This window comes from Haplochromis burtoni, unplaced genomic scaffold (genome assembly GCF_018398535.1).
Source record: "Haplochromis burtoni strain Fernald_Lab_line unplaced genomic scaffold, NCSU_Asbu1 Contig_262, whole genome shotgun sequence".
Taxonomy (NCBI): Eukaryota; Metazoa; Chordata; class Actinopteri; order Cichliformes; family Cichlidae; genus Haplochromis; species Haplochromis burtoni.
In genome coordinates, this window is record NW_024582623.1 from 753893 (window position 1) to 767345 (window position 13453).

The window sequence follows — 13453 nt, forward strand, 5'->3', positions numbered from 1 at the left end:
TGCATCTCTCCTTTGTCTTTTCCTATTTCTTAAGGACATGACTTTCAGATACTGTTCATCTGCTGCAGATAGTTTTTCAGGCCTTACCATTCTTCTTTTCCCCTCCATTTGCCTATTTCCTTAAAGTTTTTATGAACATGCTGCAAGCTATGATGGGATATGCCAAGTCTTCAGATAATAGCACTTAGATGCCTTTTTATGCTTGAATAATTCATAGGTCGGTGTTAAGTGGCTTAAGAAACGAACAACAAAACCTTCGGTCATATACAAGGACGAGAATTAAAATGAGTGAAAAATCAGCCAAAACTTCGAAAGACTTTCCGAAAGCCTAGAGAACGATTGCTCGGGATCATTTTTTAAAAAGCTGCAAGAAAGTGTGACTCTTTGAGAGCAAAATATAAGGCAATGAGACATACTTTTGCACAGGCATGTATGAGGAGGACAGACGTGACCGTGCAGATGACGAAAAGAGCTTTCAGAGGTGGTTAATTTGCCAAAATAAACTTTTCACTAAACTATTATAAACTGTTTATTAAAGCATGTCTCGATGTGGTCAGCATCTTGGGAGAGCCATGCACACTAAAACACCAAGATTCATATTTTCAGGCTTGAAAAAACCATGTGGAAATTTAACTGCAGTTAGATTTTTTTTAAGCTTGTAAACCCAGTTTTTCTACATTCAGTGAGAACAGGAGTGAAAGCCAGTGGTTGAATTACAGTTAAAATTTGTACCAAGTTAATTGAATTGCATTACTTAAACTTAACCAGAGCGCAGCGGTAACTAAAAAATGAACAGAAATCATTTTGATGGTGAAGAAAACCCCTTGTAAGACTGCACAGCTCATTAAGATGCAGGCTGTTCTGCAGGATTTAGATGCACATTTCCAGATGAACAATCAACAGAAACAAAGCTAACAGAGTAAAAACCGCAGGGGAAAAAACAGGAACAGGAACAGCTCATGGCCCAGACCATGCCTCCTTATCTGCCAAACATGGTGGTCTATTTACACTTTGGACACATTGTATACAGCTGCAAATGGAACAGACACGCTGGAATTTATTGATAATTTCACTGCTTACAGAAGCAGCAAGTCAAACAGCAACAGAGGAACAGGAGGAGATGCTGGGAAGACATCTCACCATTTGGCAGAACATTTAACATACAACAAATAACCCGAGAGCTTTCTAGGGGAGCCTCCAGATCGTAAATGAAAGTGTGTGTCCGGATTTGGTCTGTATCTGACTTTATTTAACTGTTAAAGTTAATAACCTATTTACATTTGAGACTCTTCATCGAATGAGCCTGTCTGTACAGATGACATGTTAAGTAGGGGGTTAAGACCATGCAGGACAGAAATTTGGCAAAGTGCTCAAACCACAACTAAACAAACACTACCCAAACTGAATTATGCACACACGTATTACAACTACAGGCAACATCTTCTCCCACTGTGAAACACCAAATTAGGACATTGGGATGTGACATGCTGATGGTAAATCTAGTTATGTGACAGTACAGAATAATCATGGCCAGTGAGCATGCTGGCGTAGAAAATATGTGGCATATACAGGGTCAACAGGACTAAGGGCTCTGGTTTTGAATGAGTTTTATCCTGTTGTAAGAGAAAAGTGATCAATACATGATAGTCTGACAAATTATATGACGTTTTCGAAATTTAACTTGCCCAAGAAATGCATTTAAATGCAAAATTACATAACAAAAATATCGCTGTGGATTGTGCTGCCAAATACCACAGGTGTGGATTTACATTCACTGTTTACTACTCACGATGCCAACTGAGGCAGTTAATATTTAAAATACATTTCTGAGGGTGAGCATCACAGCTGTTTTTGGTTTTGGTCAAAGTTTTACATATAAATCAGTGGGGCTGCATACGGATTACATAGGATAAGCTTATTTTTAAAAACAAAATAATAGCAAATGCATACAATACTGTTGAATGTGTCAACGTTTCAATAGCTGTTTTCCCGTTTGTGGTACAGTGGTTAAAACATGTAGCTAACACACAAAAGATCCCTGGTTCAAACCAGGAGGAGACGCAAACAACCTCGGGGAGTCACAAGCTAGTATACTTCTACTACCAGACTCAAGCCTGGATAAATGGTCTGCTTCATTCCCTTTGGGAATTAAAGCTTGAGATATTTCTCAAGAAGCAGAACATTTATCCAGGCTTGAGGTTTTTCTCACCTTCTTGTTTCCTTTGGGAAATAAGGGAGAAGACAAAAGTACCAGATATATCCAATTACACAGTGCTGGTGTTGTTTCTAATTCATCATATTAATTAAAATGATTGGCCAACTAATCAGTCATGTTGCTGATGACACAGCAACATGAAACAAGGGAAATAAGAGAGAGAGGAAAAAACTCTTTTGTTCCTCTCCTCTATATAAAAAAGCAAGTCCACTAAGTCTGTAGGAAATGAAAAGGTCACATTTTCACTAGGGACCGTTTCTTTGTCAATAAAAGAACAGGACACTGTTGAATTATTAGTTCAAGATTTGCTTTTGTTGAATTCTGGTGTCTTTAAGCTAACTTTGCCCACGTATTCTCCTTTTCAGTTTTTCATTTCCACTGTCACCAAGTGTTTGCTCACAGGAGCTAAACTGATTGTTGGGGTTTTCCTTCTAGTATTGCAGGGTCGTTACCCAGCAATGCAAACCGCTTTGAGATGTTGTACTGTTGTGAATTGGCCCTGTAAAATTAAAAATGAGTTGCACTGAATAACTGTTCGCTTCCTATAACAGTTATAGAAAACATTAATATATTGTGTAAATTTCTTATTTAAGGAAAATGATTATCCTACGGTGGCCCTGAGAGGCCAAACGGACTGCAACTTAAGAAAACACCAGCAATAAGAAAAACGCTGCAAAAGCACACAAAACACAACGGAAATAGGAAAAAACAGATTTCCAAAAGCACAAGGGAAGTGTTTCTGGGGAGACAATAACCCAACAGACCAGTTGCAGGAACCAAAATATGCTAAGAATTGCACTGGGAGACACTTAAAAGAAGTGAAGGATTTATCAGTTTTGTGAGGAAAGAAAATATGAGAGGTAAGTGTGTTAGCCTAACTATTAGCCTAAAAATCCGTCATCAGTATTATATGAATCATGATAAAACACTGCTACGGGCCATTCAATCCCTATACAACCGTTGCAAGAGCTTGGTTCGCATTGCCGGCAATAAGTCGGACTCGTTCCCGGTGGGTGATGGGCTCCGCCAGGGCTGCCCTTTGTCTCCGGTTCTGTTCATAATTTTTATGGACAGGATTTCTAGGCGCAGCCAAGTGGCAGAGGGCTTTCGCTTTGGTGGCCTCAGAATCTCATCTCTGATTTTTGCGGATGATGTGGTTCTGTTGGCTTCATCGGGTGAGGGCCTCCAGCTCGCACTGGAACGGTTCGCAGCCGAGTGTGACGCAGCGGGAATGAGGATCAGCACCTCCAAATCTGAGGCCATGGTTCTCAGCCGGAAAAGGGTGGAGTGCCCACTCCGGGTCGGGGATGAGTTCCTGCCCCAAGTGGAGGAGTTCAAGTATCTCGGGGTCTTGTTCGCGAGTGATGGGAGAAGGGAGCCGGAGATCGACAGACGGATTGGGGCTGCAGCTGCAGTAATGCGGACGCTGCACCGGTCCGTCGTGGTGAAGAGGGAGCTGAGTGTAAAAGCGAAGCTCTCAATTTACCGGTCGATCTACGTCCCTACCCTCACCTATGGCCACGAGCTGTGGGTAGTGACCGAAAGAACGAGATCGCGGATACAAGCGGCGGAAATGAGCTTCCTCCGAAGGGTGGCTGACCTCTCCCTTAGAGATAGGGTGAGAAGTTCGGCCATCCGGGAGGGGCTCAGAGTAGAGCAGCTGCTGCTCCACATCGAAAGGAGCCAGCTGAGGTGGTTCGGGCATCTGGCAAGGATGCCCCCTGGGCGCCTCCTGGGCGAGGTGTTCCAGGCATGTCCCACCGGGAGGAGGCCCCGGGGCAGACCCAGGACACGCTGGAGAGATTATATCTCTCGGCTGGCCTGGGAACGCCTTGGTATTCCCCCGGACAAGCTGGAGGAGGTGGCTGGGGAGAGGGAGGTCTGGACCTCTTTGCTTAGGCTGCTACCCCCGCGACCCGACCTCGGATAAGCGGATGAAGATGGATGGATGGATGGATGGATGATAAAACACACCTACCATGTTTTGGGTTCCTGCAACTGGTCCGTCGGTTTATTGTCTCCCCAGAAACACTTTCCTTGTGTTTTTTTCTATTTCTGTTGTGTTTTTTTGTGACAGTTAACAGTTAACAAAGACAAATATTACACACCGCAAAAGATTCAAGGACATCAACAAAAGATTGATTGAATTGACTGTGTAGATGTGTAATGTTTTTCGAGAAGACATCACTCTTTGGGCTTATTGTATCATGTGGAGAACTGAAGCCACAAGAAAACCACACAAACATATGTTACATGCATGATGCAGTTCACTTTCACGCTCACACACAGTCCTCCTGTCCGAGCTGCCTACCATTAATGACAGTCATAGAGTGATTTGAGCTGCGGACAGAAGTCACACGTGTACTGTAATGTATCGGGCTCTGTGAGTGTTTGATGATGATGCGACAGCAACAGCACAGGTGCTGGTTGAACTGCTTCTTGAAGGACTTGCTCAGCAGATAGAGGGCAAAGGGGTTCAGGCAGGAGTTGGTGAAGGCCAGGATACGAGCTACAACGCTGCAGACGAAATGAAGCAACGAGGTGTCCACCTGGCAGGCAAGAAAGAGATTAAAAGATTAGATTTGAGGTATCTAAAAATATTTTTTAAAAAACCTAAATTCATCTGACTTGACTCTTTTTAAAAAGATCTACTTTATGTGAGCCAACAGGAACAGATTTCTCATACACTCCAAAACAACAATTTCTATTTAAATAGCATATTTTAAATCAAAAAGCGCTGACGGCATTTTCAGATCAGGGATGGAACCAAAATTAATAAATCAATGGATATATCAGATAACTTTGTGCAGAATAGATTTTTTTAAAAAGTTGAGATATGTTCCACTTACAATACGCAAAAAGACAGAAACAAATAAACTGATTTGCACTGTTACAACTCATCCACCTAACACACAGTGTGTTAGATGGATGAGTTGTAACAGTGCAAATACTGCAATAGCTACACTCGTTTTGCACATGCTCTTCCTTGTTATTCAGATATTTATTAGTAAGTGACTTTTAAATATAGATAGATAGATAGATAGATAGATAGATAGATAGATAGATAGATAGATAGATAGATAGATAGATAGATAGATAGATAGATAGATATTTCTTACTTCTTGTATTGTCTATTTTTGTTACTGTTTGTACTGGAGCACTGTAACCAACAATATTTCTCCTAGGGATCAATAAAGTATTCTGATTCTGATAAAAAATAATAATAATAATATTTGCCTACCTGAGAGTAGTGATAGGAGCGGTATAAGTATATAACGTGACTGGGTAGCCAGCATAGTGCAAACAGACCAACAAACACCAGCACTGTCTTGGCCAAGCGTTTTCTTGATTCAATCTGCTGTTCACATACAAAAAACAAAATGTTTAGATTAATTCAGATTTTGAGGACCATTACAAACATTTACAGGGGAAATATATGGTACATTTTAAAAGACTACAAACATGGTAGAAATACATTTTTTTCCAGTATGGAGAATTATTCCCCTAACTTTTTGTTTTGACTGTTTTTGTTTCCTTGGTAGCGTAATAAAGACAAGAGACAAGCAACGATCATTTTTAAGTTGACAGTAAATTTCTAGTGGGGATTCATGTCATAAGAATAACCCAAACTGATCTATAGCTTGCCAAGTAACAAATTTAACACTAGCCTGTCGTCTTGCATGCACATTTCCCTCCACTGGCAGGTTGCAGGTGCTCCTCATCAGGCTCTGAGCGATGAAACTGTAGTACACAGATATGACCAGCAGTGGTATTATGTAGAAAATGAGGAAAGAGGCCATGGAGTGAATCTGAGGGTGTAGTTCAACTCCATGGGGATAAGGAGCACAGGTAACAAAACTCTCATTAGTGGAGGTGATGTTGAAGGTGTGGAGGTCAGAGAACACAGCCTCAGGTATTGCCAGGATCAGGGACAAGACCCAGATAAGCAATGCTTGCAGGATAATGCTGGTAGTGGAGGTTGATGTTTGAACATCCAAGGGTCTTACAATGGCCCTGTACCTAAAAGACACAGACAGAGGTAAATTAAACACACACACATGCACGCGCAGTTAGACAAGGAGACAAACAGACCTTGTGTGTTCTGTAGAGGCATGCAAGGCAGTCAGTGCTTTCTAAGTGAAATCTAAAAGTAGACATTAATTAAACCTACCACATCCTTGCATCTAAAACAGGGTTTTGTCCCATAGAGGATCTCCCATTGCCTGTTTCCATCAAATTACGTTTCACGTTATTTCCATCTTATTGACCAGTGTTCCTTAATAGTGACTGACTCAGACCAGTTTGGAATCTACAGCTTCTGTTGTTTTCAAAGGTGTGTTCCTGTCCCATTAACAGTCTGGAGCTGGGAAAACTCAGAGGTCAGCAGCTTTTTTTCCCTTGTTATTTGCATACGGTGAATGAATCTCTTGTCTTTGACTGTTTATGCTCTCAATGGTTTGAGACACATGCTTCAGATGCTACCAGTACATTCGATGGGCATTATCATAATCAGCACCATAGATATCAGCCTGCTCTTGCACGCAAGTGCAGATGTGACATTACCATCTTTAAAGCTGAGATTTCTCTTTCTGAAAAATGCAGTGTGAACAAACTTTCTATGTAAAATCCTTTAACATTGTTTATTTAGAGAGGAGTGGAGAAAAGAGGTCTAGGAAATGTGCAGCAAAATGAATTGATTGTCCTCGCATACTTACATTCAAACATGTAAACAATCGTGTTTCTTGTCAAAGATACGTTTAAGGTATTTTTTTCCTCTATCAGGTTTAGGATTGCATTATAGGCTATTCAGATAACAAACTCTTGAAGCACAGGATGCACAGGAACATTATAGGTGCAGCATTTATGTTTTTCACCAAAAGCCGAAACTTAGAACATCTTTTGCTTTACGAAGCTGTACCAGTGATTGTTATAGCAAAAGTTTCCTAATTCTAACTAATACATTTATAGCAAATAATTATGATTGTGTAGCTATTGATTGCATTTATAGCTTTGCACGTGGCAACAGACCAGAGCAGAAGCTCTGTCATGCGTAATTTTCCGAGGATCGATACACAGGTAAATATCTACTTAGACATTAAGTTTTTACGTCCTGTGGTTTCAATAGAAGACATACAGTCGTTTAACTTCTTTATGGATGCTGCTTTAAGTTATCCTTAGTTATGATGAGTTACACTGGTAAAAACCTACCTGTCAGCGGACAGGGCTGTGAGAGTGAACACAGAAACCCCAACCGAGGTGAGCTGGATGAAGGGGATGACTTTACAGCCCAGTCTGCCGAACAGCCACTCCTCTGACAGGTAGCGGCTGGCATCCACCGGAGCGCAGGTCACCAGCAGTAAAACATCCCCGAGCGCAAGACTCGACATGAAGAGATTCGGCACATTTCGGACGGATTTGGCAGAGCAAAACGTCTTGATGAGTGTGATGTTGCCGATTAGCCCCAACACAATGATTACACCGTAAACAGAAGCGATGGCTACACCGGTGTACAACATCGTCTGCGCCGGGGTTGGAGGAGAAATGAGGCTGCGCGACGCGTTTGTATGCTGATGCTCCATCTCCCCCACCGTCAAGCCAACGGACTGTTCCAGAGATAATTTGGGATAAATGTTTAAACTCTGAGATATGACAACACGTCCTTTCAGGGTTTCCAAAAAATAAAACAACTGGAGAAGTTATCGTGATATTTTGATGACGTGTGCAGGTCTCAAGCGGCCACCCGGTGCGCTTAGTGGAACTCAAAGTGCACCAATAAAGAGCAATCAATAAGTGTGTCAGTGGTATTTGATTTTAGAGGGAAAGCCTGAAAATGAAACACACAAAAGAAGCAAAAAAAAATCTATTATTTCACAGTTACATTTTTCTCTAAAGGTGGATCAAACTAGAAAGACGTTTTATAATTGTATAACTTTAAGTATCACTAAAATAGTCTTGTCTATGTATTTACTTTATGAAGCACGGAGGGTATGTACTGTAGAAAACATGTAAACAAAGGTCATATTAAGTCTGTTTTTACACTATGGATAGATAGATAGATAGATAGATAGATAGATAGATAGATAGATAGATAGATAGATAGATAGATAGATAGATAGATAGATAGATAGATAGATAGATAGAAAATGTTTTTGTATGTTTGTCACACTAAAATGATCTTCAATTACATTTTGATATTAACAAAGAAAACACAAGTAGACACAAAATGCAGTTTCTAAAGGGAGCTGTTTATTATTATGGGGAAAAATTCTATTCCACCCACACCCCACCTCCTCCCTTATTACGACATGAATTAACTTTTGTGTATCACATCTTTGGAAAGCTGAGTTTAATTTCTTTAGCCACACCCAGGCCTGATAACTGCCACACCTGTTCAAACAAGAAAACATTAAATAGGACCTGCCTGGAAAGTAGAGTTGACCAAAAGATCCTCAAAAGCCAGACACTTGTCAGGAACAAGTGAGAAACAAAGTAACTCAGATCTTTCCCTCTTGAAAAGGTTATAAAGCCATTTCTAAAGCTGGGACTCCAGCGAACCACAGTGAGGGCCATTATCCACACATGGAGAAAACCTGGAACAGCGGTGGACCTTCCCATGACTGGATGGCCAACCAAAATTGCTCCATCAACTACTCATCCAAGAGGTTTTTGACCTCAAGCTGAAGCGCACTTGGGTTCTGCAGAGGGACAATGATCCCAAACACACCAGCAAGGCCACCTCTGAATAGCTTAAGAAAAACAAAATGAAGATGTTGGAGTGGCCTAGCTAAAGTCCTGCACTGAATCAGATTAAGATGCTTTAGCACCGCCTTAAAAAGGTGGCTCATGCTTGAAAACCCTCCAATGTGGCTGAATTACAACAATTCTATAAAGATGAGTGGGCCAAAATTCCTCCACAGCACTATAAAACACTGCCAGAACACTGCCAGATATTGCAAACACTTGATTGCAGGTCTTGCTGCCAAAGGTGGCTCAACCATTTATTAGGTTTATGGGGAAATCATTTTTTCACACAGGGATATTTAGGTTTGGATTTTTTTTCTCCCTAAACATTTTCATTTAGAAACTGCATATTGTGTTTACTTGCGTTATCTTTGTCTCATATTTACATTTTTCTTGATAATCAGAAACATTTAAGTGTGACAAATATAGAAAAAAGGAAATCAGGAAGTGGGCAAACACATTTTCCCACCACTGTGTGCATATAGATCGGGAGAGAGGGAGAAATGTCATACAGCCAAAGATAACTGTTTGACAGGCATAAAAATGTATTTTGGTACCAACAAAAGATCGGCTGAAAAACCTGACAACTTGACATGGTGTGTAGTCTGTGCTTAAAAAGAATGAAGAAACTGGACAAGTGGAGGAGAAAGGTGGCAGGTCTAAAAAAAGAAAATCCAGCATCGAGCTGCATCAGGCTGTTCAGTTGATTCATCCACTGTTCACGGAAGCCTCATCAGAAATCTCTCAGTCATCCAGGTCATGGTAATCTAAGGAGCTTGGAAATCAGAACCTTAAGGGAGGGACTGAAAATCAGTTGAATCATATGCATACATACATAGAAATAAGGCAAAAATAGAGTTTGTACAGTTCTAACAAGCTTGAAAGTCAATGTATGGTATGACCACCACTATCCTTCATTGTAGCCTGAACTCTATTAGGCAGGCTTTCTTCTGCTTCTTTAAGCAGATGCCGTGTGCTCACAGATTAGCTGCTTGGGTGATTTTTTTCCTGATCTCCTGGAGGCCTTAAATCTGACAATTACCCAGCAGGTTTCTGTAGAAAGTGATGTCTCAATGGACTCTCAGCTGCCACAGCATAATGGAACTTCACGAGCATCAGAGAGAAAAACCAAGGCACACACTCAAGTAGAAAAAATGGTCTGTGAGAGACTGATTACTGCTGATCCACTGAAACATTTATTCAACACCGATTTCACAGAACAATAACAAAGAACCCAGCCAGCATCCGACGTGTCACTGATAAAGAACATATCTAATCTTTGTGTGTGTGTGTGTGTGTGTGTGTGTGTGTGTGTGTGTGTGTGTGTCAAGAAGTGTAAGTTAATATGGTTCAACTGTAATAGCAAATGATGGTAGTGAGGTCTTAAGCCATTATGTGAAGGCGAGATAAAGTCAAGAGAACAAGGACAAAGGGGGATTAGAGCCTGGAGAGAAAACCTGGAGCTGAAAGGATGATCTGGTCCAAATTTGAAAGCACAGGGACATTTACACTTCACAACAGAAAACACATTTATGCAACCCAAAACGGTTTGATTACTTTTCACTCTTTATAAAAATGACTCTGACCTTGTAAAATCATTAATCATTTCACGAGGAAAAGGTTACACAAAGCCTTAAATGTCATGTAAATATCAAGGAAGCAATATTGTGATGCTCTTACAGACATTTACTGTGTGTAATTTTACAGTGGAGGTAGACAGCTCAATAACCTTTTACCACAGCTGCCTGCCAGTTATGTGATACAGCATGAAACGCTGTGCTGAACTTTATGAAACTGCACATAATTCTGCAGGATTTACAGAAATTCGGTCTACAGGGCTTTGGAGTTGACGTCACGCCGCAATGCATTATGGGAGCGCAGCGCCATTTTCGGGGTCTACGAATCAAAACAAACACACTGTGTTGGAACGACGACTACAAGAAAGATGCTTAAAAGCAGCTCAAAAGAGAATGAACTGTATAGAGACCGATTTCATTCAGAGGTGAAGCAGCGGTACTTGCAGAAAATAGCGTACATTGGAAATGTGGACCAGTATGAAATAGGGCCGTGGAGTAGAAACCCTGAAGACCAACCGCTACTGACGTAGCCTGACATATTTTCGTACCTTATCTGTGGAATCAGCGCGTACAAGTCGTCATTCAAGCAAAGGTAAGTCAGCTCGAGTACTGCGAGTGAAATGCGTTTGATTTCCCTGCAAACATTCAGATTAGTGCAGCATAAATTCATTCATGAGGGGAAATTACAGTGAGAACATGTGGAGGCTGTTAGGTGGATAACATAGTGAGTTCAGTGCATTGATGTGACATTCTCCTGAAGGATTGTTATTCTTTATGGTTAAAGAAATTGCACTAATTTATTCATATTTATTATAAATAATCCTAATTAAACATCTTGCTTCCATGTTTGTATCTTGTGTCACTAAAAATACAATTTATTTTAATTTTATATATTGATCAATGACCTGCAGAATCTCCTTATCATATTAAGGGATTCATAATTGTCACTTTATGCTTTCTCCATCTCTAAAGTGATGACATCCTTGCATTACCGGTACATACTTTAGGTTCATTTTCTGAAGGCAGATTTACACTATAACATGCATCGTTCTATAGATGGACACATAAAGAAATGAAAAATTACATGTATGTGCTAACTTTCTAAACACTTTGTTACATTTATGATAAAGTAGATAAAACACATTTACGTCGGCCTTGGCTCATTAGTTCTTGTCTTTAAATGAACTTTGTGTGTGTTTCAGGTCCTGCACTCTCAAAGACTGAATGAACCAGCATTGCAGCCATGGGTCACCGTGAGCATCACAGGGAAGGTTGAAGCCGCCCACTGCACCTGTAAGGCTGGAGTCGCAGAGACCTGCAGCCATGTCGCTGCTCTTCTGTTTAATGTAGAAGCAACAGTGTTGATCCGTGGCACAAGGACTGTTACAGATGAACCTGCATACTGGGTTTTGCTGGGTAATATGACCAAGATACAGCCAGAGGTTGGCCATAAGATAGACTTCTCCTCTTCAGCTGCCCAAAAAAAGGCTCTTGATCAAAACCTAAACAGACCATCTGTAGTGACAGGTAAAAGGAGCCGTCCTCAAAACAGAAAAATCCCACCTGCTACTGTGGAGGAGTTGTCACTGCTATTGGATACTTTGCTGGAACACAGTAAAGCTGTGGGTTGTGGGAATGACCCATAATGTTTTATCTAGGGGTCTACATTTATGCCTGTAGTGCACTGCCGTGTAAATAATTTGCATTTACTGAATATATACTGACTGAGTCCCACTGTTCAAAAGTTGAATAAAGAAACAAACTAATTTTTGCCTCTTTTTTTTTAAAATTGAAACCACCTTATAGAACACCACATCAGTTACAATGTAGAATCCAAGTCATTTATAGTTTACAAATGACAAAATGTTTACACAAAATCATGAGTGTTTACATGACATCACCCACTACTAACATTATTTACTGTATCTTTTGAAAAAATACAGTAATTTTAACAGCACAAGACTTAAGAATATTTAACAGGAGCAGGTTTCATTCTTCCCTGGTTTTATTATCACACTGTTCACCAAAACGCAGCAAACCTCCACCATCTTATCCAGGAGGGTCACCTCTTCACCCTCACATGGAAGAAGTAATCTGATTGGCATGGTGGTATGTTTGCAGCAGGTCCCTTGTGTAGCGCTGGAACCCAGTCACGATGTTTCATCCATTTCATCGGCTGGTTTGCTGCAATAATGCCAAATAATTAGCAACTCTATAAATAGAAGGTAGTTCTGCAAAATCACTCAGTAGGATGTTTGTTCTAATTTGCTATGAGCTCAGAGCGCATAGAAAATAAAAACTAATAGGCTATAAAGAGTGATATGAACATATTTAGAACTTACCGGAATGAAAATGTCTGGAGCACCAACAGATATTTGGAGATGGAAGAGAACTGGAAGAGAACTGGAGCGTGAATGATAAGTAAGTGCCTTGTATTTGTTTGTTCTATGGTTGTAACGTATCATATACTTGCCTATGTACATTGTGTGATGCTTTTATAGAGTTTTCCAGCGGTTTGTGTAGCCACGAGACACTGTATATTCACGCTGATTTGACCAAAATGGCGCTACCCTTGTGAACTGACCTGCCCAAAGTAAAGATGGACTCTATCCCTGTGCAGCAGCCCATTTGTGTCCACCAGGGGGTGGGGTTTAGTCATTTTCGAATTAGACTTTCTGTTCAACCCTTTCTGTATTATTTAGACCAGTTTGGTTGACTTTAAATGTTTGCTAATTGTAATTTCTGTTATTTTACAGAACCACACATACATATACTCACACGAATTCACTTCTGGAGATGTTTTGGATTAAAGGAACCCTAATTATCATTGCTGTGGACCCTCTCTTTCATCATATAAGTCACCTGTGCCTTCTGACCAAGGATAGGAAAATCCTGCTGTAATTTGCCAGTTTATTAAGCA

General features: G+C 40.6%; 1 protein-coding gene and 1 long non-coding RNA gene across 2 annotated transcripts; both read right to left on the reverse strand.

Moving 5' to 3' along the window:
* Nucleotides 1-4389: 4389 nt before the first annotated feature.
* Nucleotides 4390-7794, reverse strand: grpr (gastrin-releasing peptide receptor). Its single transcript, XM_005943305.3, has 4 exons — nt 7424-7794; nt 5884-6235; nt 5457-5570; nt 4390-4764 (listed from the first exon to the last, which is right to left on the reverse strand). The coding sequence occupies exons 1-4, from the start codon at nt 7792-7794 to the stop codon at nt 4495-4497; spliced, it is 1107 nt and encodes a 368-aa protein (XP_005943367.1). The 3' UTR covers nt 4390-4494.
* Nucleotides 7795-12321: 4527 nt separating this feature from the next.
* Nucleotides 12322-12930, reverse strand: LOC121815659. Its single transcript, XR_006055253.1, has 2 exons — nt 12876-12930; nt 12322-12717 (listed from the first exon to the last, which is right to left on the reverse strand). It is a non-coding gene; the product is annotated as an uncharacterized LOC121815659 (long non-coding RNA).
* Nucleotides 12931-13453: the final 523 nt, after the last annotated feature.